The sequence below is a fragment of the Stenella coeruleoalba genome, assembly GCF_951394435.1.
Source record: "Stenella coeruleoalba genome assembly, chromosome: 11".
Taxonomy (NCBI): Eukaryota; Metazoa; Chordata; class Mammalia; order Artiodactyla; family Delphinidae; genus Stenella; species Stenella coeruleoalba.
Genome location: NC_137157.1, coordinates 1065865 through 1090016, shown reverse-complemented (window position 1 = coordinate 1090016; position 24152 = coordinate 1065865). Strand labels below are relative to the sequence as shown.

Below are 24152 nucleotides of genomic sequence, written 5' to 3'. Positions count from 1 at the left end.
CAGCCCGGGAACCCAGGTAGGCCCGGCTGTCGAAGGTCCCCTTGGGCAAGAGCTCCTCAGAACCAGAGCCCCAAGAGGCAGGGCCGGCGCAGGTGGTGGCAGGGAGGCTCCCCCAGACTCTACGGACCTAACGTAACTCCCAGAACCCAGGAGAAGCTGCAGAGCCTGCAGCTGACAGCGCAGCCATGCACACAGAGAGGCCATCGCGAGGAAAAGTCTGCAGGAGTGACTCAGGGTCGCTCTCTAAGGGAAGAGAGCTCAGGGTTCCAGGTCCTTCCTGCCCCACTGCTGCCTCAGGCAACTGGATAAAAAAGGAGGGGGACACGCAGGACCCTGCTCCGCCAGAGGGACGCCCAGCGCCAGCCCACTCATGGGCGCCCATGCAGAGGCACACGCGGTCACCGCCAGGACGTGGCAGGTCCACAAGGCTGGCACCCGTCCATAGCACACCACAGTTCTTTTAAAAAGATAAGCTGTAGAACAACCTGGCGTCTGGTTTGATTAACGTCTTTGTTATTCTTATCTGGACGCGGTGGGGAAAAAAATCAGAAAGACCGTAAAACAGCGGCCAACTGCTGCGCTCGCAGGGAGTCTGACTCCACGTGTCGCTGCCTGAAACGTGCTGACCCTCAGGTGAGGCAAGGAGAGCATGGGGGGGGCCCTCGGCCCGTCCTAGAGCTCCAGCCCCCGGAGGGCACCTCCCAGAGCCCAGGCTGAACTGGCGTCCACGGCCCGTCCTGCCGGGGAGGGGGCTCCTCTGGGCGCGCGTCCGGCCCAGCCCTGTGCCCCACACGCTCGGCCCACGACGGAGCACGGGAGGGACCTTCGCACCCCCCAGGCCCTCCGCCCTCCCAGAAGTGAGTCAGTGAGGGCTGAGCGCACCCCGCGCAGGTCACCAGGCACCCAGTGCAACGACTCTGCTCCACTATCCTGACCCGACACACAGTCGTGCCCCCCGTCACTCTCCAACCACCCTGGCAAGGCTGCGGACGACATAGACGGTGCTCCTGAAATAGTTTTCCGGAACCAAGCTGAGAAAAAAGTCTCATTCCATGCCCCAGACTCTCGTTAGTGCCCAAACGCGGCGCGGACGGCACGGACGGCCCGGCGTGTGCCCGGAGGTTTCCGAGCGCTCCTGGCCCGCGCCCCCGAGCGTGCTTACCTTCCTCCCCGGTCTCCTGCCCCAGCTGAGCACCGTCCTCTTCAAAGCCTGCAGTACCTGACTCGGCGGCCGGGGGCTGGCTGTGCTGCTGGCTCAGCTGGCTCCGAAGGGCGGCGATCTCCTTCTTCAGCAACTTGGCCCGCTTGCTCCGCGACCCGCTGGACTTCATGGAGCACGTAAGGTCCAGCATGTCCAGCAGCTCCCGCAGCTGCTCCTCCAGGACCATGTGGGCCCTACTGGCCGGGCTCAGCAACCTGTCCACTGGAAGCAGAGGCACGGCCATCAGAAGCCTCAGACCACCCGGCCGGCCCCACCGGGGAGCCCCGGGCCCCCATCTGCGCGTGGCGCCCACGAGGGCCGCCGCCAGGGGCGTACACTGGAGCAGGGGCGGCGCCCAGGGACGCCGAGCCCTCCTGCTGAGACCAGCCGCCCAGGCCAAGCGAAGACTCCGAGAAAGGGCCCAAGGGAGGTGTGGACTCCCCGAGGGCGCCAGCGTGGGGCGTCTGCGCATCGCGACTGGTGTCTGACCTCAAGTCTCAGGCCCAGGCTGCCGTCTGGCTTTTCTAAAACTGGGCTGCAAAATTCACAGATAATTTGGAGTTTGGGGCACATTTACTACAAAAACCGCTAGCAATTTCCATTTCAGCCAAACACCAAAATTCATAAAGCACAGATTATCTTAAATCAGTGAGAAGCGGGCAAGAAACAAAACAAGTCTACAGAAGCCCCTGCAGATAAAACTGGGACAAAAACGGCAGCGCGCGGCCGCCCAGACAAAGGAACACACCTCCCCCACAGGCACACCTGTTACTAAAGCGCCACCTCGTCCACGAAGGGAACGAGACGACGGCATAGGGAGACACAGCAGAAGGCACCCGACAAAAGCCCGCAGGTAAGAAAGTTCACGGAAACAGAAGGCACGTCGCTCGAGGAGCTCACCACAGCGTCTGGCCCGCCCTCGTGCACCCCAATGCTGAAGGAGGGGCGGGTTAGACTTTGCATCCCTAATTCTATCCTCAGTGAAACCTGGGTGCGGAAGCATACGCAAGCACTTGTGGTGGCTCGCCCGGCTGTTTCCTGCAAGGCCCGACCTCCGCGGCCCCGCGCCCCTGCCCGCCCAGGGCTCCTGTGGGGGCAGAGCCGTGCAGCAAGGCAGCAGCTTCCAAGGGTCGGACGAGTCAGCGGACGGCAGGCCCCCCAAGGCCACGGCGCAAGGAGTGCACCGCCGGGGAGAGGGCCCCGTGGCTGTGCCCTGCTAACTTCCAAGCACAGCGACAGCCTTGCTCTGGCCACAGACGCCCTCCCAAGTCCGTAGGGCCCACATGGGCCCAAGGCCCCGGCTACACTGCTTCCTGGTCTGTATCAGGCCGACCCAGGCCGTCCTGCTCGGGGCCACAGGCCACGCGTCTCTCTCAAGTGGGACCCTGAAACGTGGCTGCCCTGAACAGAGATGCGCTGACTGTGAAACACACACCACGCAGCACAGAGGCGATGGGAAGCCAGTGGACGCGACCCTCCGTGATCTTTATGTCATTTACACGTTAAAATCGCCACGAGACACGGTGGGTTAAAAACACGTCACTAAAATAAGTTTCGCCTGTTTTCCGCTTTTTCATGAGGCTACTAGGAAGCCTCAAGTCAGCGTGTGGCTCCCACCCCCTTTCTCCTGGGCCTACCCGTACGGCGTCTGCGGGGGGAGCACCCTCCCGCCTGTTCCCGGACAGCCGCGCTTACCGTCGTCCCAGGAGAAAGGCCGCCGGGGGGCCGCGGGGGGCCGCTCGGGCAGGTGCATCCCTGAGGCCTCCTCGAAGCCGACGCTGTCGGCCTGGCGCCTGGCCTGCCTGAGCACCACGCCACCCTGGTCACGCAGCCGCACGGCCGCCCGGTAGAACACCGTGTCCTTGGCGTTGTACTTCATGCAGTTGTCCACGATGAGGTCAAAGTCCTCCTCCAACTCCCTGAGAGTCCGGTACCCTTGCGCTTCTAACCGTTTCCGCATCGTGGCAAAGTCCATAGGGTGTTTAATGTGATCCAGATAATCCGGAACCTGATTCCAGGGAAGAAAACAGCCGTTTACAGACAAAACAGGATTCATCCGTGCTACGTAACCAGCACGGCTGCCACCTAAGGCAGCCCCACGCGCACATACACACATGAACACGCACACACGCCATGCTCACACAGTACCGAGCGGCAGCAGTGAGACACACCGAACTGAAGCCTGGGTCCTTCCAAGGACCCTCCCAGCCAAGGCCCCTAAAGCACAAACGCAGGAACCCGTCCCCTGGCCGGGCAGACACACACTGGGAAGGGCTCTTTCTTCATCCCTTTGGTCACCGCAGACATGAGGAAGGACGGGGAACGCGAGGGCGAGGACACCCACCTCCTTCAGGCTCACTGGCTGGGCAAATATCCGGGCCGGGTCCTTCTCCTGCAGCTGGTCCAGCACGGAGCGCAGCAGCACGGTGAGCGGGGTCAGCCGCAGCTCCAGGGCCACCTGCTCCAGCTTCACCTGGGGGCCAGCGCACGCGGTCTCAGGGCCCGAGGGGACCCTCCCGCTGAGAAGCCACTTGTTCCTGCCTCAAGCGCTCAACACCACCCTGTGGCCGACGTGGCCCACTTTACGGGCACACACGGCGCCCCTTCCTGCCCGTGCTTCCCGGGACCGCAATGGACACCACACCACCCCAGGCCAGCCAGCCTCCTTCAAGACAGGTCCGTGCCACCCCCCCAAAGCCACTGGCACCCAGGGCGACGGTCACCCGGCCTGCACGGGCCTGCACCCCTCACCAGGGAGGACGGCTTGGAGGAGGCAGGGGGGCGAGGACTGCGGGCCCAGGGGACAAGCAGCTGCACGCCCCGCCCCGCCCCCGGACGCCCCGCCCCGCCCCCGCGGCCTCACCTGCTCCCTCTTGAGCTTCTCGCGCTTGCGCAGGAGCTCAATGAGCAGGCGCGCGCGCTCCAGGTCGTGCCGCAGCCGCTGCCAGTACTTCAGCTTCTCTTTGGCAGCTTGAATCTCCTCGTCGTTTTCTCTCTGAAGAGAGGAATGGAGTCGGCCTCGTCCCCCGCACAGACCCGCCGAGGAAGGGCTCCACGGCCCAGGCGCCACCTCCCCAGCGTCTCAGCCCCGCGCACGTCCTTCCTGGGGACACGCGTGCGCACCCTGCCAGCCCATCTCCAGGCCAGCGCTGGTGGGGAGGGATGGGGCTGAGCAGCGAGGGCTGGGGACCAGGGCACGCCGGTGGAGAGACCTGGCCGCCCGGGCGGCGCGCCCTCCGGGCAGCCTCGGCTAGGCGCTCCCAAGACCCTCGCCCAGCCAGGCCGCCCAGCCCTCCCACGCACACGTCCTCACTTCCTTCCCGCCCCAGCGCTGCGCAGGCGCTCGGGCCCTCAGCGCGCTCCTCCCGGAGGGTCAGGACTGCTGCCCGATCCCAGCCCCAGGCGCCCACCCTCTACCGCCTGCGCCCGACACCACCAGGAAGCCCACGTGCCCAGGCTCAGCCCACCCTGTGCCGGCATCTCAGCGGAAGGCTTGCCTGACCACAGCTCCGGGAGGAGGGGGCAGTCGGGCTCCTCACCTCCCCACACCAGCCCCGCTAAGGCTTCCAGCGGGTGTCTGGGGCCCTCCCGATTACAGCGGTCCCGAAGCCGAGTCCGACTTATGCACGGGGCTCCCCTTCCCTGTTGCCGTCGTGGACACACGCACCTCCAGCCTCAGCTAAGGCAGCAGCGCCGGCACTGTTGCCGGAACACCCGGCACAACTCTCAGGCCCTCTTCTCTCCCCGGTCCCTTCTGCCCCTCGGGTTTCCACCCCCATCCAGACAGAGCGGAAACAGCACAGCCAGCAGGCGGGGTCCGGCCCCCGACGCTTATCGCAGTCCTATCCCAGTCCGAAGCCTGAACCTGGCAGCAGGGGGCGCTCTGCCCCGAGGGCGGAAACGGTGAGGATCGACCCTGAGGCCACCACACAGGGGTTGACACTGCCCTCTAGGACCTTGGAGTCTGAAGGCAAAGAACCAATGACGAGCTGCAAGGCACCTCTCTTCTCGCTCTACGGGGAAACGCAGCAGAGCGAGGCCCAGGAGGCCGGGTGCGGGGACATGGGCTGGCCCTGGGCCTCCTCTCCGCCAGGCGTCCTCCAGGCTCCACCAGATTCCAATCACTGGGCTTGTTTTTACGTTATCTGAAATTCTCAGGCATCAACCAGGAGTTAACAGTAACATCGGCTGCATGAACAAAGCCAGTAAATAAATACATTGAAAGGTGGGCTTAGAAAACCAAATTCCCCAAGAGCATCTGAAAATCACCTTGTCCGTTAGTCTGAAACAGACACTGAAAATATCAGCTAAAAGGATGTTTAGCTGATAATGAGGGAGAGGAAGGCAGGTAAGCCCCAACAAGCCCCTGGTGCCCATCTGCTGTGCGCACTGCCCGCTACCGCCCGGCTGCAGGGCTGAAGGGCCGCCAAGGGCGGCTCTCCCCGCGTACCACGGCCCCACCACGCAGGAACCACTGGCAGGACCTGACTGAGGCCCACGCCTCTTCTGCACGAAAGGGCCTGAGTTTCTGACTCTGCTCAAGTGGTCTTACTTCACCTAAAACCAACCCTGGGAAGTTCCACAAACTGGGGCGGTGATGAAGCCATTTCTGGTTCCAAAAAACTCTCAGGAAAGAGGCTCTTAGAGGACGGCTTGCAGTCGAGCCGAGGTCCACCCAACACAGGAGGCGAGGACACCCACCGCCTGGAAGGGAGACGCCAAGACCCCCCCCAGGGTCAGGACCACCTAGGTCGGATCAAAACCCTGTGCTGGAGGCACAGGGCAGGCCAGCTCTGCGGGGTGAGGCCCTGGCACACGCACCCGACTCCCCAGACATCACCAAGGGCCTAAAGACCCTGAGGGACAGCCACCCCGGCCCCTGAAGCTGACGCCAGCGGCAGCAAGGCAGACAGCGAGTGGCCCTGCCCCAGCAGAGCAGGACAACCGTGTTGTCCCAAAGCCACCAGAGAGCGGACAGGGGACGCTCTCCAGCCAGGGGGCGCATCGGGGTGAGTGGGCGGGCATGCTCGCTCAAAGGCAGGACAGGAGGGACAGGAGCCACACCCCACCCCAGCACTCGCTGCAGGCCCTCACCCCCAGCAGGCTCTGCAGGATGGCGGAGGACAGGCTCCAGGGAGGGTCACCGCCAAGGGGACCCGCTCTCAACAGACCACCGAGGAGGCAGCACCCAACAACCCGAGGCGCCTCGTCTGCCCCAGGCCAGCTCATTCCATCTGTCTGTCTGTCCCCAACCAGAAGGCGGCCACGGGAGGGAAGGGCTGCACGTGCCCTCTTCCAGAGCCCGGCTCAGGGCTAAATGAGTCAGCTTAACCTCTAATACCAAGTAATTTTAAGGTTTCAAAGAACATCAAAAATCACACCAAGCCCTGAACGTCCCGTGTGGAACATTAATGTTTCGGACGTCCGCACAAGTCAACCTTTGCTAGAACGCGATGGAAGAAGGAGCTGGGTGCCGCCCTTCCACCCGTCCGCCTCCTGTCCTTCCCACGAAGCAGGAGCTCACGCCCCCAGCGTGGCGGGTGGCAGGCCGCCCCGCGTCCGTGTCCCTGCCCACACAGGCCACACAGCTGGGCTCTGTAAGACCCAGTCAGAGCCCTCTCCTGGCCAAGCCAAGGTACACCTCAGGGCTCAGTGTAAGTCATAAGGACCCAGATCTCTGTGGTTCCTCCCAATTCCTTCTGCCAAGAGAGCTGACGCTTCCCCTTCCCGTTTCCTGTGGGTGAATCCTCCCATCGTTACAAATCTACCTCGTGTGGGGCAGGATGGGAATACAACACGACTGGTCTCGAACCCTCGTGCCGGCCTCCTGAGAGCACATGCTCCACCAGGAGTGACCCCCCACCCCGCTCCCCTGAGGTGCAGGCAGGCCCCTCGCGTGCACACGCCTCCAACCCCCCAGCTTCCTGCCCCCAAACCCAGCCCAGGTCCCACCGGCAACCACATAGGCCCCGGGCCGCCACTCCCAGCGCGGTTCACCCTGCGCCCCCCCAGGGCCCCGAGACGAGACTCCTGGGGCTGCATTCTCCACGTCTCCCATTTCTCTGCCGTCACCCAGGCGAGGACGAAGCCCTCCGTCCTGCCTCGCTGCCCCGATCTTGCGACACCTGCTTACCCGCCACCCCAGAGGCCTGCAGACTCTGGGCCCCCGCCCCCGCCCCCCTTTCCTGGAGCTCCCGAGACAGCACCCAAGCAAGCCAGCTGACCTCAGTCCCCATGGTTCCAGCCCTGCGGCCCGATGCAGAGGAGGGAGGAGCGCGCAGGGCGCCACTAACTAAGGCCCGGGTCTGACGGAAGGCTGAGGGTGAGCCCCAGGGGCCAGGCCCCCACCGGTGAGCACGGGCGCCCCCGGCCCGCAGGGTCGGCAGCACGACCAACACAAGCAGTCAGCGGTCCTGACGCTGGATGGAGGGGGCAGGCGGGCGCGGGACAGCTGAGCACCCGGCAGGCCAGCAGGGCTCAGGACGCGGCACCTCCCGGCCCCTCTGTGCGCACGTCCACCGTAGCCGCAGCCCAGGGCTCAGGGAGCCGCTTGGTGTGCAAGGTCCACCCGAGCAAACAAGGGCGGCAGCACTGCGTCTGCACAGAGGCCTGTGCCACGTCTCGGGGGAGGGGACTCAGATGGCACTGCGGGCACCAGGACCCCCAGGGGAGAGACGGCCCCAACAGCACACCCTCGGGGGCAGCGGGTCTGAGAAGCACACCCTGTAGCCTTGCGGTGCCTCCTTTCCTAGGGATGGAGGAGGGTCGGGGACACGGCCCACCCCACAGAGGCCCAGGATCTTAACGGTTCCTCTGGATTCCAGAAAGCCTTAAGACGTCAAACTGAGCGTCTAAGTGTGTTAGTAACGTTCAATGACCTACGCTGTGAGCACGACAGGACTGGGAAGATCGAGAGAAGGGGCTCCCTAGCAAGGACGTCGCCGCTGGCGAGGTGGAGAGGGCAGCGCTCAGCCCGGGCCTCATGCCGGGACCAAGGAGAAGCGACAGCAGTCGGGAAGCAGCAACTCCCGAAACACCGGGATGAAAACAGCGGCTGATTCCCTCAATGTGGGGACCCCAGGGATGGGGATCCTCACAGCTGCCAGGCAGTTCTGCCCCGACCAGAACTCAGCGGAGGGAGCTCCCTTCACGCCAGGAACCCAGATGCCGGACGCAGCGCCCGGGCCCCTCTGACTGATGATGCACAGGGACAGACGGCAGAGCCTTCAGGGGGCGGCGGGAGCCAAAGCGATCCAACGGGAACCGGTTGGGGGGGCCCCCGCTGTGCGCCCGAGTCTAGAAGGCTGCGCCCTCAGCACACACGGGCAGACGACTCTTGCTTGTTTTGGGGCATCGCACAGAGTCGACCCCTTCCTTTCTAAATCCATCCTTTCAGAGAAACGCTCTACAACACCAGATGGGTCTATGAACGCAGATCAACCGCTAAGACGTAAGCGCTAGTCTGGTTTTGTTCTTTGCTCCCCCCCCCTCACTTGTCTTGGCCCTCGTCGCCCTCGGCATGGCCCCCAAGTTACATCGCTCCCGCACGGCGCCCCCTGTCCCCTGCCGCTCCACCCCCGGCAGGCATCCCAGCGTGCAGAGTCGGGAAAGAGGCAGACGGAGGCACTGCCTGCACCCCCCGGGCTAACGCCGGCACGCGGTCCCCTGGCCCGAGAGGCCGGCCACACACCTGAGCCTGCCTCCTCCGAGCTCCTCGGAGGCACTGGAGGCTGAGGGACACCGGGGGCGCGGGCACGTACCTGCTGCGTGTTTCTGTGGGACTGCAGGCTGGACTGGAGTCTGCGCAGCAGGGGGGCTCCGTTCCTCGACAGCCTTTTGAGGAGCCAGTAGCTGTGGGCGCGCTCAACAAACTGCTTCTTCCGCTGAATGGCCACCTGATTCGCAATCCTATTTAATCTAGAACACGGAAAAACTCAGAGTTTAGCTGTAAAGCAAGACAATGGTGCGCTCTCATCATGGAAACGAGAAACCACAGGGTTACTGTTAACACACCGCGTGCATCCCACCGCACCTCTCAGCGGCGGTGCCCTCACGGCCACCACCGCCTCCCTGGTTCTCCGCCTACCCGCAGGCTGCGTCCACCCGTGGTCACTCCAGCGACCCTTGGAGCACACGTCTAAGAAGAAAAACGGGTGGAGCCCTGGGTGTTTCCGCTTCCTCTGAGTCGCACATCCACACGCACCGACCTCCACCAGGTGTGGCCGACCCTGCAGAGTCACCCACTCTCACGGGGCTCGGGGCCGTGGCGCCCTGGTCCCCTCAAGAGGGAAAGCAATGGCATAAATGGAGGCAGAAGCAGCGGAGGGGGGCAGCTACCCTTCCCCAAAACGACCGTGAGCGTCCCCAAGCCGCCTGCGACACTCCACCCTTTCAAGGACTGCAAAGCGTGAAGGATTCGTAACAACACTTGCACGAGGGGACGCGAAAACGGCGTAAAACCCTTGGAAGCCAGCAGGACAGCTTCCTGGTCGCTGCCGTCACCCTGCTGCTGAAACATCCTCAGGAAGACGAGCGGGGCAGCCGAGAACTGAACCTCGACAGGACAAGGAGGCTTCCCCACTGTGCACCAAACGTCAACATTTCAGATCAGAAATTAAGGAATTTCAAGAGCACATTTTTTGAAAAGCACGATCCTGAGCTGCACAGAACTGTGCCGACACCCTCGGCTCTGCCGCGTCCAGACCCACGACGGTCCTCCTCCTTCAAGCAGTGGATGCGGCTCGAGCCTCGGTGCCGAAGGCCACGCGCCACACAGGGCAGCCCTGCCCAGGGTGCCCGGGGGAGATCCACCAAAGGGGCAGCTCCACACCAAGCACAGGCCAGGGGTCAGCGAGAGCAGCCAGGCAGACGCAGAGCCCAAGCCCCAGCGTGCCCACAGGCCCACCCGCTCGGGACACCTGGTCACGCGTTGCTACCAGAGGCAAGGCTGGAATGCCTGCCAGCAGCGGCCAGAGCATCTCCGCTGTCCCATGATGGCTCTAGCAGAGGGCACCGGGGACCCCAGGGCTCCTCGTCTGCGGACGGGGCTGTGTTCACCTTGGGCACCCCGGAGTCGCCCTTCCGTTGGGGGCTGTTTTCACCTTTTTGACAGCGGCTTGACGGAGGGGCCGCAAAGCGCATGCATCTTAACGCACAGAGCTCGGGGGTCTCTACACACGCAGACGCGTGTTCTAACACGCACTCAGTTATTGCAACAGTCAAATGGGGCAGCACAGATACAAGGCTGACTCGTCATGTGCTGAGCACCCCACTGAAGAAGTCAGGAAAAGACAAGACAGGAAGGTCCCAGGACCGCACACAGGTGGCGGCAACTGGCCCAAGGCCGCGCAGCGCCCTGGAAGGCTGCTGAGGGGAGCTTCCATTTTCTCCCCGCCACAGCAACAGTACGGCAGGTGAAGGATGAGCGAACCGACCTCATCCTGCAAACACTCACAACATGTAAGTGATTCGAATCATCGCACTTACGATGTTATGTGTCAATTAAATCTCAATAAAGCGAAGGAAAGAAAGACAAAGAGCAAAAAATCATGAAACGGGAAACAACACACAAGAAAGTCTCAACAAGACCAGAACCGTGCTCTCTAAAAAGACTAGTAAAGAAACAAATGGGGGCTTCCCTGGTGGCGCAGTGGCTAGGAATCCGCCTGCCAGTGCAGGGGACACGGGTTCGAGCCCTGGTCAGGAAGATCCCACATGCCGCAGAGCAACTAGGCCCGTGTGCCACAGCTACTGAGCCTACGCTCTAGAGCCTGTGAGCCACAACTACTGAGCCCACGTGCCACAATTACTGAAGCCCACACGCCTAGGGCCTGTGCTCTGCAACAAGTGAAGCCACCACAGTGAGAAGCCTGCACACCGCAACGAAGAGTAGCCCCCGCCTGTCGCAACTAGAGAGAGCCTGCGCAGCAGCGAAGACCCAATGCAGCCAAAAAAAAAGAATGAGAAGATAAGCTGAGGAAAAACACGTGATGAGCACAGCCAAACAACCTGCCACCCACAAGCTGAGCCCGGGAAGAGAGAGACCCACCACCGGGAGAGCTGGGACTGACTCTGGCGTGCTGGCGCTGCGTCCAAGGGCATCGCCCAAGCCCACCCCGGACTGCAAGCCCCCCAGGGCAGGAAAACCAGAGGAACCCAGCCCCATTTACAACGAGCGGTTGCTGTGACCGACGAGCGGTGGGCTGACGCGACAGGAGGGGTCCCAAAAGCGAGTGGTCATTTAACGTTTGTTTCTTTTTTTTGGCTACATTTGATAAACAACGTAACCATCTAGTTTTTAAAATCTTTATATAAAAGTCACGACAAACAGGCACAAATGGCATCAAAAGCCATCCCCACCTGACACACACAGACACTGGAGGAGCACCTGGGCCACCCCGCCGGCGTCTGCAGGGAGCGGGGTCCACCCTCCCTTCTCAACACCTGCTCAGCCAGCTGGGAGGTCGGGGCACATGAGTGAAGTCCACCCGCCAGACCCGAGGAGCCTGGAGTCGGCCTCTGGAGGGAAGCGGTTCTGGGCCACACTGGCTCCGGGGTGCCCCCCGCCCGACCGCATGGACCATAGGCAGGAGCCCCAGGACCGCATCCACACCTCCCAGCCAGACCTCACCAGCACCCATGGCCACGGCCACAGCCACACAGCCAAGGCCAGGTGGCCGACCGCCCCGGGGGCCTCCCCTCGACCACTAAGCAGGTTGACAGTGACAGTCAGCTGGGCAGAGCCTCCTTTCCCGAGAAACCCCTCTCGAGCTGCCCACCTCAGTGCCCGGGCCCACAGGGCAGACCCCTCTGACACCCACACCTCCCGGTCCACGCCGGCGGGGAGAGAAGGACCCTGCTGACGGGATGCTCCCTTCCAGCCCTCGCGGGGAGGAAGGCCAGGAAGAAAAGAGCGACAGGCCACGTGGAGAGGAGCCGTCGCCTCCAGGGGCCCCCGGACCCCGGATCCGACGCCAGAAAAATCAAGAGCAGAAATCATCCGGTAGAGGCACTGGTGACACATCGGTCACCAAGGGGCAGGGGACGCCACTCCCTTCGGGTGGGGACGCAGGGCCCCGCAGTCCCAGGCACACCTCTGTGAGCCGCGAAGGCCTGTCGCAGGGGACACAGAGGTCTGGGGATGCCCAAATCAAAGGAGGCTGAGTGGGACTGGTCCCGACTGGAGGCAGGAAGCCTCCAGGGGAGGCCGGCCCCACCCTGGGAGACACGCAGGGGCGCGTGGAAACCACCCCCAAGAGGGTAAACGGGTTATTGGCAAGAGGGGGCTCTGGGTAAAGAGTGTTTGGGTGGGGTTTTTTTTCGACTTTTGCAACATTTTATAAATTTGAAGTTATTTCTGAACAAAAAACTGAAACTGAAATGAAGACAAGACGAGATGCAATGCCGGTCTCTGTGCCTTGGAGGGGGAGGGTGCCCAAAGCACCCAGGCCCATCCCGCCACCCACTCCAGGCAGCGACTCCAAGCGCTAGGATGGAAGAGAACTCAACGCACGTCCGCCCCATCTCTGCGGAAGCAGATACGGTGAACGCGACCAGAAACTGCCGGATCCCATGACCTCGGCAGACCCTCCCCGCGGGCCGGGCCTGCTCTGTGCGCCCGGATGCGCGGCTGGGGACGTGTGAGCACAGCAGGCCTGCTGAGCGGGGGTGACGCCAGGGCCGGGCCCAGCAGAGACCACCAGGAGGAGGGGGGCGGGGGTAAAGCGAGCAGGGCACCAGCCAGGGGGCCGCACGCCTGAGGGACACGGGGCGCGGCCCACAGCACCACGCTCAGCACTCGCTTCAGTCCTACACACACAGGAATCCCCGAGGCTGACACGCGTCAGGAGAGCCCGCGACGCAGCGGAGACACGTGGCAAGCATCCAGAGTCCTCCCCTGCGCTCCCACGCTCCCCGCCCCGCCCCAGGAGGGCCCTCGCAGGTGCAGAGGCCGGAGCTGGCAGCCGGGACGGGGGACCTGCCCGGGGTGACGCCAGTCCCCCAGCCCCCAGTTCAAAACCAAGGAAAGCAACGAAGCCACAGGAGGGTCGGAACTAGAACACTCAGAGCAGCTCTAGGGAGACACACTGCTCGGCCCCACATCAGGCGGCACGAGCCGCCAAGGCCGCCTCCGCTGGGCTCGCCCAACGTGACCAGGAGGGACACCTGCAGGAGCGGGACACGCGGCCCGGCTTCTCCACACCGCGTGCGTTTCACGACCCGCACTTCTGACTTCTGGCTGGGTTTGTAGGGCTTCTCTCCAGGAGTCGCTCCTTAAACAGCCCTTCCCCGAGGACCCGGGCAGGCGGGCGGAAGGGCTGCCCGGGAGGGCTGCCCGGCGGCGCCCACAGAGCAGAGGTGGCACCCACATGCACGGGGCGCCCAGAGCCAGGCTCCCACCTGCAGGGGCTGACAGGCTTCTCCCATTTCCCCAGGCCACAACCCATGAGAACTTCCATAACACGTAATAAACTTAACTGCCAGAAACATGAAAAAAGACATACAAAACTCAAGTGCAAACTTCTTGCTGTTAAGTTCAACAGGCATTAAATTTGTCTGCCCAACGGCTCCCAAGCACCCGCTCTCCAGCCGTCCTCAGCTGGTGTCCCAGCGGCGCCCTCAAGGGGACAGAGCCGTGACCCGGATCCTCCATGCTCATCACGCACTTCCGGTTACAGCTCATTACGCAGGAACACGCGTATCAACGAGGCCAGGCCGGATGCTCCTCCCTCGAGGCCCCTCCTCCCCAGATACACTGGGACACCCATAGCGCAACCAGAGAGAGCACAGTGACCAGGTTAATTACCCCAAGGGACCCAGGTGGCTCCAACTCCATGAGTCCCTTCACCTGGCCTGGCCCCTCCCCGGTGCCCACCTCCACTGGCCCCGCCCTTCCCCTCACGAAGCAGACGAAATGGACAAAGAAGCAGAGAGGATCCAATCAGAAGAGCGGCTACTCGAGGAAAAGGCAACACTTAACAAAGAAAGAGCACAGCACCAGCGCAGGCCAGAAAACGGAGAACACACGCCTGTTCTCCCTTCTTCAGCCCTGGCTTTTCGTATCTCCCCCAACTTTAAATATGCTGCTTCTGGGCTGGGAAAAGCATTATTCTGGTTTGAGAACAGGTGCAGGAAGAGAGACACAGACAGGCGGGCACAGCTCCACGCCACTGGGACAACTGCTCAGGAGCAGCTCATCCTCGCTGAAGGCTGGACCCTCACAGGCAAAGGGACCGAGCAGCCACGAGGACCCCGCCGGACCCAACCCACCCGCCCAGGGCAGAGCACAGCATCCCATCAACGCGCCCGCGCCACTCCTGGCCATGCGGCAGCCTGCAAGGCCTCGACCGCCCCAGCCAGCCGGCCTGACCACAGGCTCGGAGTCCTCGAACAGGTGGGCGAAGCCTCAGAACACCCGCATCTTTGTTCCGGAGTCTATTATTGAGAGACAAGAAAAGTAATCTTTGTAGCTCAGAAACACTAAACAATAAAACAAATTAAACCGACCATCTCCCTCTTGTTGAGAACAGACTATGATCTCAAAATTAGTTGGTCTGAGTTATCTTTCTTACTTGAAAGCTTTTAAACTCCTCAAGTCACAAAATCACTTACAGTTCCTGCCACACCCCCAGCCTTCTCACAGCCAACCCTCCTTCCTCTCTGCAGGGAATAAGGGGGATCCTCCTCTTCTTAGATCTCCAGAGCCCCTCTTCCAGCCCCCCCGCCCCGGGCCAGCTCCCAAGCTCGCTCAGAACGCCCACCACCCTGGTGGCAGCTCTAGACGGGTCCTGAGCCAGAGGCCGTGGAGAGCATGGAGCTTTACTCCCATCTACACGCCACTGTGCCTGGGTCCTAAGAACGGGACCAGCAGCCCAGCCGCAGCTCAGGCCACAGCTTCGGGACGAGAGCAGTGGCTGTGAGCCTGGGCCTCCCAGCACCTGCCCCGACACGCCACAGGGTGGTCTGATGTCAGGGTCTCCCGGAAACTCTGGGCAACACCGACAGCAAAGCCTGCGGCCGCGAGCACTCATCCAGGTGTGCCGTTTACGTCTGCTCCAAACCGAGGTCACAGTTTGTTCCTAAATTAGGAAAGGACAAGACGGAGCGTGGCCCAGCTACTCCTCCAGCACGTGGATCAGCTCCGTCACCCGAGCTTAAGTGTTTACTCCAAAGCAAGTCGTCCTCTCCACCAGACCGGGTCATCTCAGACTCCAGGTACCCATGTTTCCCAACCGCAGATGCTTTCTCCTGCGGACGGGCTGGCAGACCCTGGGGCCGGGAACCAGGCAGGGCTGGACAGACAAGGCAGCACCTCAGACTTCTGGGTTTTCAATTTACTAGATCACATTTTTTGTTTCATTTACTTCAATTTCAGTAAAGCTGAAAATTTCGGGCTCTTAGATAGAAGCTCTTGATACAAATCCTATACTTTTTGACCTACAGGTAGAAATCCAAGTGAAACTGTCTTTTAAAAGTGAGACTGACTTATTTGCAAAGAGACACCTTGATTTTAACAGAAGGCTTCTCTGGATAAAAGGGATTATAAGCACTTTGTATTCGCTTTGAATTTACTGATTCTGTAACAGAGGTACTGTTCCGTAAAGACAAAAAAAAGTCATTCTGGGAAAAAGGTCACACTTCTTCAGTAGCAGTTCCCACCACATCTCACGACCTGACAACATCCCAGAACCGCTCTCGGGAGCAGACACCCACTTACGTCTTCCCTTCATCATGCTGATGCTTTGTTTTCTTAACCAGACTGTTCTAGAGACCCATGCCCTCCCATACAGGGCTTCACTTCCTCAAAGCTCAAGCAAGTGTCTGCGTCTCTCCCAAACCACACGCGGAGAGAAGTTCATCGAGCCACTTACCTCGTACTCCAAACAAGAGCGTTCTCAGGCACAACAAGATAAAAAGCACAAGTCAGTACCAAGGAGAACCAGCAGAGGAGGAAACAAGTCCAGGGATGGGGGTGGCCAGCGGGGTCCTGACCCCACCACCGCGCACAGCTCTAGGCAAAGAACCCAACACTGCCCAGGCAATGCCGATACCACGAGAGAACAACCAGGAAAACCAGAAAGCGTGTCCCACGACAGGAAGGAGGCCAGCACCTCCCGCCTCGCGGCTCCTGTCGCCCCACTCTGATCTTTGCCCCAGGGTCAGCCTTACCCAGCCACGCTGCTTAAGTTTCCAGCAAATTTAAAAATCCCACAAGATTCCCAAATTTTGGGGAGGGAGCAGGGTGAGGAACGGTGTTCTGTCGCGTCAATGACAACAACTCCTGGGGCGCCGCGGGGCCCCAGGCCGGGGTGGCTGCAGTCGGTGTGGCCGCGGGCGCGCGCGGGCATCGAGGAAACCAGACAGACTTCCCCGTCTCACAGACTCAAGTCTTTTGCAACATCCATGCTCCCGTGAAGCGGAGACTGAAGGAGGCCACCTTGGAGAGGACCGTCAGGGCCGCACAGACAGCACGCGGTCAGACCCTGCGCGCCCTCCCAGCAGGCCCGGGCCCGCCACGCTTACCTCTGAGGGGGAATGTAGGGCGCGCACACAGGCGGCAGGGCCGCACAGGGCTCGCGGAGCGTCTTCTTGGCCTTCTTCGCTTTCTTCCTGACCTTGGACGTGGACCTGACCGTTTTGGCTGAGCTCTCCTTCCGGCAGATGCCGTTTTTCACCTCGACGTCCCCATAAATGTTCAGGGGCCGCCGGGTGCAGCCCGGGGGCGTGTGGACGTCACAGTACGCGGTCTTCCTGACGGAGAAGGTGGCCGCGCCGCCGGCCAGCTCCTTCACGGGCTCCATCTTCATGTAGAGGCCGGCCCGCTGGGCGCACGTCACGTGGAAGGCGGTGTAGCAGTTGGCCTTGTGGCACTGGATGCAGGCGCCCACGCCCTTCTGCTTGCAGAGGTAGCACGTCAGCTTCCAGCGGGCGGGGGGAATGTTCCGCACGCCGTCGATGGGCTCGATGAACACCGTGTTGGCGAAGCCGACCTCGGGGATCCACAGGGCGCACACCACGTGGCCCCAGCGGTCGTCGTCCGTCTTCTTGAAGGCGCCGCCCTTGTTGGGGCACAGCACGCAGTCAGCCGGCCGGGCCCGGGACTGCAGGCAGTGGCGGCAGAGCCACTGGCCCTCGGGGATGTACGGCACGCCGTAGCACTCCTGGTGCACCGCCAGGTTGCACATGTCGCAGAAGAGGATGGCGTTGCTGTTCTGGCACTCGCCGTCCATGCACACGCAGCACACGGCGTCCTCATCAATCAGGCACTGCTGCTCCCCTTGCTTCTGCTTCTCGCAGTGCGACGCCTTCTCGAAGCGGTCCATCAGGAACTCGAACGCGCCCTGCGACACAGCCGCCACGCAGTCGCCCCTGCGCTTCTCGTTGACGATCTCCAGCCAGGCGTAGTCCTCCTCGTCCATGTCGTACTCCACCTCGTCGTCCAGCTCCTCGGCTGACTTTTCCACGAACTTGTAGTACACGGGGGGCCGCCGGGGCGCCGCCGGGGGGCTGTACTCCACCACGCGCACCTTGGGCTCGGGGAGCGCGCTGGCCGGGGTGGGGGCGCCGTGCGCGCTGGGCGGGGCTTCGCTTTTCTTCTTGACCCTGTTGTTCTTGTGCCGCTTAGTTCTCAGGCACACGGGCGGCCTCTCGCTGTTTTCTTTGTTGCTGTTGCACTCGCTCATCTCCTGAGCAGTGAGGTCATCTTCTAATATGATCTCCAGAGGGTCGAAAATACTGATCCTGTGCAGGCGGCCCTCGATCTCGATCTCCACCATCCTCTGCGCTTGCGCGTAGGTCAGCGTCTCTCGCGTGGGGGAGTGCTTAGTGCTGCCGGGGGAGGAAGGGTGCCTCGCTGCAGCGCGATGACCTCGGCCTTTCCTCCTCATTTGGTACTGACTCCCTGAAACGGACGCAGAGGACACGTTAACTCCACACAGAGGACACGAGAGGCGAAAGCCACCAGGTACGCTTGGGCAGACCTAAGCAACTCGTGCTAAATCGAAACAAAACTCCCGGCAAACCTATCTCTGAGGTTTCCAAAATCACTCATCCCGGGACTCACAATGGTATCTCAACAACCTTCAACAGCCCGTTGCCCCGAGGCTGCCCCTCCCCAGGGACTCCCGGGACCAGAGGAGAGGGCAGGCGGTGAAGAGGGGCTCCCAGAGGCACACGCGATGACAAGTCCTTCCAGGATGCTGACGCCCACTGCTCACCAGTCACCTTCTTGGATCCACAGGTCACCGAGCCGACGGCCACATCCCTCACAAGCAGGGGTCGCAGCCCTGAGCTCAGGACAGCACACACACAGGGCTGGACCCCGGCAGGCTCTGGCCCCTGGCTCCCCTACTACTGCTGCCCAGGAGAGAGCCCTGAGCCCCGAAGTGGAGGTCCCGTCAGCACCCCTAGGGAGCCTGGAAGCCTCAGCAGCCTGACCACAGCCCCGTCCATCCTCTCGAGGAACGCGTCCTCCACAACCGTGTTAGGGCACAGGGCCACCAGCCACTCCGGGGCTCAAGAGGAAAGCCCCGTACTGGCCTGGGGGCAGGCTTCACCCCTGGAAGGCCTCCACCCAGCCTCTACAGGGCTCAGGAGTGGCAACCACGAAAAGCCCCCACGGGCCAGCCACCTGCCCTGCCCCTCAGAGCACTTCTCAGCTGCTGGCTTGACCACAGTGCCGGGCCCACCTCCTGCCACAGCAAGGGCCACCCCAAGACCCCCTGCGCCGCCCACAGAGGCGCCCCCAGCCCCCCCATTCTCAGGTGCCAGCACAGGCTCAGGTGCCCGAAATCTGGGCCACAGAGACTTATGAGCATTTGCTCTTTTCAGACGTCCGCCGTCTGCCACCAACCGCATCTACTACAGGACTCACTCGTGTGATGACTCCTGACTCTGGACCACTGCCCGCCAAGCAGGGTGGCACCTCAGGAACTGATGACAAGGACCCCTCCTCCCTCCAAACGACCACATTTTACTAACAGGAAGCAGAGTAACATTTAAGAGACTGGCTGACAACATTCCAAGGTGGAGCCCAAGGCCCGCCACGGGATGGAGCCCCGAGGAGCCGGCACGGGGCGCCTCCGCACAGCGACCCACCTGGCCTCCAGGAAAAGCCCTCCCAGGGCCAGCTTCGCTGTCTCAAACCCGAGCGGAAACCCCAGCGGACCCTAAAAATGCACTTTTTAAGAGAGACCCTTCCGATTGTGGTTTTCTCTTCTGTCAAACAGAAATCCACGTTTTACGTGCAATTTGACAGGCACGGAAAACAGCACGAGCAGCCGACCCGCCGCTCACCTGCATCTCGGGGGTCTCCAGGGGCCCACGCAGCCCTGGACTCCTGTTGCGCGGTCAGCCAAGCCGCTGCCCAGCTAGCCCTGGCCCCGCCATCCCTTCTGGGGGAGAGGGGCACGGCCCCCCCACTGTCAGCACCGCAGCCTGCACGGAGGGGACGCCGGTGCGCCAGGGCACAGCGCACAGCTTCAGGGGTCCTTACTGGGGTGGGGCAGAAGCGACAGTCGGTTACTCAGCAGATGCAAAGCGAACGTGTAATTTTCTCCTCGGAAGCAGACAACCAACAGTACTAAGCAAAATCGGCCCTTCAAAACCCACGCTCTCCCAGAGGGCACTGAAGCTCTGGACACTTAGTACCCGCAGAACAGCACTTAACGGTCGTGCAGCTCCGCAACTTGAAAGCTAGATGGTGACAGGGAAAAGAGGCGCGGGTCACTCTGCAGACCACCTCACCCGGCCATCACTTCCCGATCTCTGGCCCTCGGGCTCCACCCACACTTGACCCTTCCGCGCGGGGACGAGCGTACCCACGAGAAGGCGATCAGCAGCCTCTCCAGACCCTACTGATAGATGCACCTTGAAAAACCATGTGGCCGTAAGAGAGGCAGTCGGCACCCGGGGCCGGCTCACCTTCTCAATCAGTGCCTTTCCCGCCTGGCTTCGGACAAGCCACTTACACCCTCGTGCAGGGACGGGACTGCAGGCAGGTGAGTGCACGCAGCGCCCTCCACCCACGACCCTTCCCGGGCGGTGGGCGCCTTCTCCACGGGGGCGCCTTCTCCACGGGGGCGCGGCCTTTCGTCAAAACTCCACTGCGCACCCGCAGCGCGCGCGTCCTCCGTAAATTACACCTCAGTCAAGTTACTTCTTCCAAAGGGCCCCGGAGGCCGCTGAGTCCACCACCGGCTCTCAGCGCGGGATGGGGGGAGGAGGGGGCGGCGGCCCGGGTCCGCGCGCCCCTCGAGTCTTTCAAACGCGGCCCTGGAACGGGGAGTTTCCCGTCCGGGCTCAACGTGCCCAGAGCGTCCGTTACATAACGCGACCCTCGGGCAAACGCTCGGCCGGCGGACCCGAGACCCAGGCCCGCTCCCTTCTCGCCGGGCGGCCGGGCGGAAGGCGCGGCGGGCGGGACGGGCCCCAGCGCCCAGACAGCCCGCACTCCCTCCCCGTCCGGCTTCCCGCCTGCCAGCCTAGCCTCCCTCCCCGTCGGCCTCCCCGGCCGCCCAGCCTCCCGGTCCGGCCTCCCTCCCCGGCCTTCCAGCCTCCCTGCCCGGCCTCCAGGCTCCCCACCGGCCGGCCTCCCTCCTTCCCGGCCGCCCAGCCTCCCAACCCGACCCGGCCGCCCGGCCCGGCCTTCCAGCCTCCCGGTCCGGCCTCCCCGCCTCGACAGCCCGGCCTCCCCTTCGGCCGGCCTCTCTCCTTTCCGGTTCCCCGGCCTCCCCGCCGCCGCCCTGACACCGCGGCCTCCCTCGGCCCCGCCGCCCGCCGCCCGCGGACAATGCGCCGCCACGGCGGCCGCCAAACATGGCGGCGGCACCAGCACCGAGAGGCCGGCGGCGGCGGCCCGCGGGAGAGGCGGGCAAGGCGGCGGCCCCGGCCCCGGCCCGTCCGGCGCACTCACCTTCGGGGCCGCGGCCGCGGGAGCCGGGCGGCGGGCGCGGGGGCCGGCGCGGCCGAGGCGGCGCTAATGGCGCCCGCGGCTCCTCCGCCAACGGCCGCGCAGGCCCGGCCCGCCGCCGCTCTGGGCGCGGGCTCCTGGCGGCGGCGGCCCGGCCCGGCTCGGCTCGGCGGCCGCAGGCTCTCGGGCGGCGGCTCGCGCGGGCGGTGGGGCCGGACGGAGGCCCGGCGCGGGGGCCCGGCCGGCGGGCGGCGGCGGCGGCGGCGACGGCGACGGCGACGGCGACGGGGCGCTGGCGCGGGGCTGCTCGGACGCCCGGGCCGGCTCGCTTGCTCCCCAGCGAAGCAAACAATGCGGCGAGCGCTCCGCCCGGCGCGCTGCGTGCGAAACGCGCCCCGCCCGCCGCCGCCATGACGCGCGGCCGCCGCCGGGGCCGGGGGGAGGGGACGGGAGCGGAGGGGAGCGGAGCGGAGGGGAGGGGAGCGGAGCGGAGGGGAGCGGAGGGGGGAGGGCCTGGGGGAGGGGCGAACGGGCAGAGGTGGGGGGGGCGACCGGCCAGAGGGGCCACCGGCCGGGCGATGGGGCGCCGGACCCCGGGGCTGGGGGATCATCGGAGGTGGCGCGGGGTTCAAGGGAGAGGGGCGCCGGGCGGGCGATGGGTTCGCCGGCACCGGGGCTGGGGGGGTTATCTAAGGGGGCGCCGGACACGGGGGCTTGGAGGCCTGAGGGGGCGCGGCGTTCAAGGGAGAGGCCAGCCGGCGCTGGGCAGAGGGGCTGGGGCGCGCCTGAGGGGGCGCGGGATTTGAGGGAGGGGTGCCGCACACCGGGTCTGGAGGCATCTGAGGGGGTGCCAGGCGGGGGAAGGGCGTGAGGGGAGGCCCCTGGGGAGGGGATGAAGAGGTGGGGGCCAGAGCGGGAGAAGGGGGCACTGGATGGGTCAGGCCCGGCTGAGTGTTCGGGGGACCTGGGGGAGTGCCGGGCGTGGGGCAAAGGGAGCCCAGACCACAGCGTGGTGGAGACCCGAGTGGGCGCCCCATGGGGTCGGGCTGGGCCAGGCAGGGGATTGGGGGGAGCCCGAGGGGCCCATGCTGGGCAGGATTATTCGCTGGTGGAGAGGAAGCGGGTGCTGGTAGGGGTGGGGGAAGCAGCGGGGCGCACTGGGGAATGGGGGCTGCAGGGCGGCCCAGCTGGCCCTCCTTCAGGAGTTACAGGCCTAGGATGGGGCCTATAGGTCCGGACCACCCGCTTGCGCTCCAGGTAGAACAGAAAGGGCCCCTGCGCAGCAGTAGTTTAGAGACCTGAGTCTTGGTCGCTGCCACTGGCTGCTTCCACTGTGGCCTTTGCTTCAACGCCAAAATTCAGAGGTTTCATGACAGTTTTCATCCCGAGATTAGTCCCGAAGGGCTTTGGGAGGAGGGAGAAACCTAGATGTTTCCTTGGTTTCCGTGAGGATTTGAGGTTAGTGCAGTGGCCGTGAAGGAGCCCAGCCCTGGGGAAAAGGAGCAGCAGGTGCCCCCCTCACCGACAAGCAGGGGAGGCCCCTCAGTAGGAGGAACATGCCCCCCAGGCAGAGGCTGGGTCCTCCTGAGCCGGTGAGACCTTACCCCGCGTGGGCAGGCAGGGCGGGCTCCGCTGCTTAGGCTCTTCCAGCAAACGCGCTATCGAGAGCAGGCTGGCCACGTCCACCCAAGTGTCCTAGCTGGGGGCCCTTTGCTGACCAGAACTTGTGCCCCATTGCATCCAGTGTACAAGTAGGAAAGTGAAGGCTTGGAGGGTCACTCAGCCAAGGTCACCCAGTGGTCAAGTTCCTGAGCAAGGTCCCACCTCCAGACACACCCTTGAGCCAAGGTGAGGCAGGCCCAGCAGTGGGCCCCGACCACGTCTGCACCAGAGGCAGGAGCCGCAAGTATGTCCTCCGCTCTTCCAGATGTCTGCTATCTGAGTCAGTGGAGAGCAAGCACACGGGGCCTGCACCCTTCTCCACCCCAGGCAAGGCAGATGCAAACCAGGAAGCTGGAGGCCGTGTTGTGAAAGAAGAGAGACAGGAAACAGGAGAGAGGCGGAGAGGATGGCTTCTCCACCAACCGAAGTGACGCCCAGGAGGAGTGAAGGCATGTCATAGTGGCCTTCTGGAATTCCAAGGATGAAGAGACTAGCCTAGTCAGAGAGGGACTTCTCTGGTGGTCCAGTGGGTAAGGCTCTGCGCTGCCATGCAGAGGGCCAGGGTTCAACCCCACATGCATGCTGCAACTGGAAAAAAAAAAGATCCTACACGCTGCAACTGAGACCTGGTGCAGCCAAATAAATGAATAAATTGTTTAATTAAAAAAATTAAATTGGAAAGAAGAGTAAAGTTATTTTCTAAAAACCCTTCAGAGAGGAAGGATCTTCTTTAATCAGACTGAACCTGATTGTCAGTTGGCAAAGGGGTGAAACTGTCAAAATCCTAAGAGAATTTTTTTTTTTTTTGGCCGCGTTGGGTCTTCATTGCTGCGCTGGCTTTCTCTAGTTGCGGTGAGTGGGGGCTACTCTTCGTTGCAGTGCACGGGCTTCTCATTGCAGTGACTTCTCTTGTTGCGGAGCACGGGCTCTAGGCACACGGGCTTCAGTAGTTGCAGCACGCGGGCTCAGTAGTTGTGGCTTGCGGGCTCTAGAGTGCAGGCTCAGTAGTTGTGGCTTACGGGCTTAGTTGCTCCGCTGCATGTGGGATCTTCCCAGACCAGGGCTCGAACCCATGTCCTCTGCATTGGCAGGTGGATTCCTAACCACTGCGCCACCAGGGAAGCCCATCCTAAAAGAATGGAACCTACAATTCCATACACAGTGAAACTAGCATTCAAGTGAGACAGCAAAATAAAGGTGTCTTCACAACCTGAAAACACCCATACACTAAGTCTCAAAGAGGACGGAAAGACATTCCCAAGCAAAATGAGACGCGAACCCAAGAGAAAGACCTGGACGCCAACAAAGAAACTAGCTTAGACTGCTCAAAGAAAGTCAAATAACAACTTGAGAGAAAATCCCGCATGAGCTCAACATGGC

General features: G+C 62.9%; 1 protein-coding gene across 4 annotated transcripts in view; it reads right to left on the bottom strand.

Annotated features, from left to right (window-relative positions):
• BRD1 (bromodomain containing 1) overlaps positions 1–21224 on the bottom strand; it is a 34828-nt gene extending 13604 nt beyond the window's left edge. For 3 of the 4 annotated variants that reach the window (XR_013830449.1, XM_079936590.1, XM_079936591.1), the window contains exons 1-6: positions 16724–18280; positions 8962–9118; positions 4065–4196; positions 3546–3674; positions 2897–3209; positions 1163–1423 (exon numbers count right to left, since the gene is read on the bottom strand). Coding sequence is in view for 3 of the 4 variants with exons in the window: in XM_079936590.1 (XP_079792716.1) it covers positions 1163–1423; positions 2897–3209; positions 3546–3674; positions 4065–4196; positions 8962–9118; positions 16724–18087 (2356 nt within the window). In the remaining variant the exon portion in view is untranslated. Of the gene's footprint in view, positions 1–1162; positions 1424–2896; positions 3210–3545; positions 3675–4064; positions 4197–8961; positions 9119–16723; positions 18281–21113 lie in introns of those variants that run through there. The other variant, XM_079936589.1, reaches the window with a different exon arrangement.
• Between the last annotated feature and the right edge of the window lie 2928 nt (positions 21225–24152).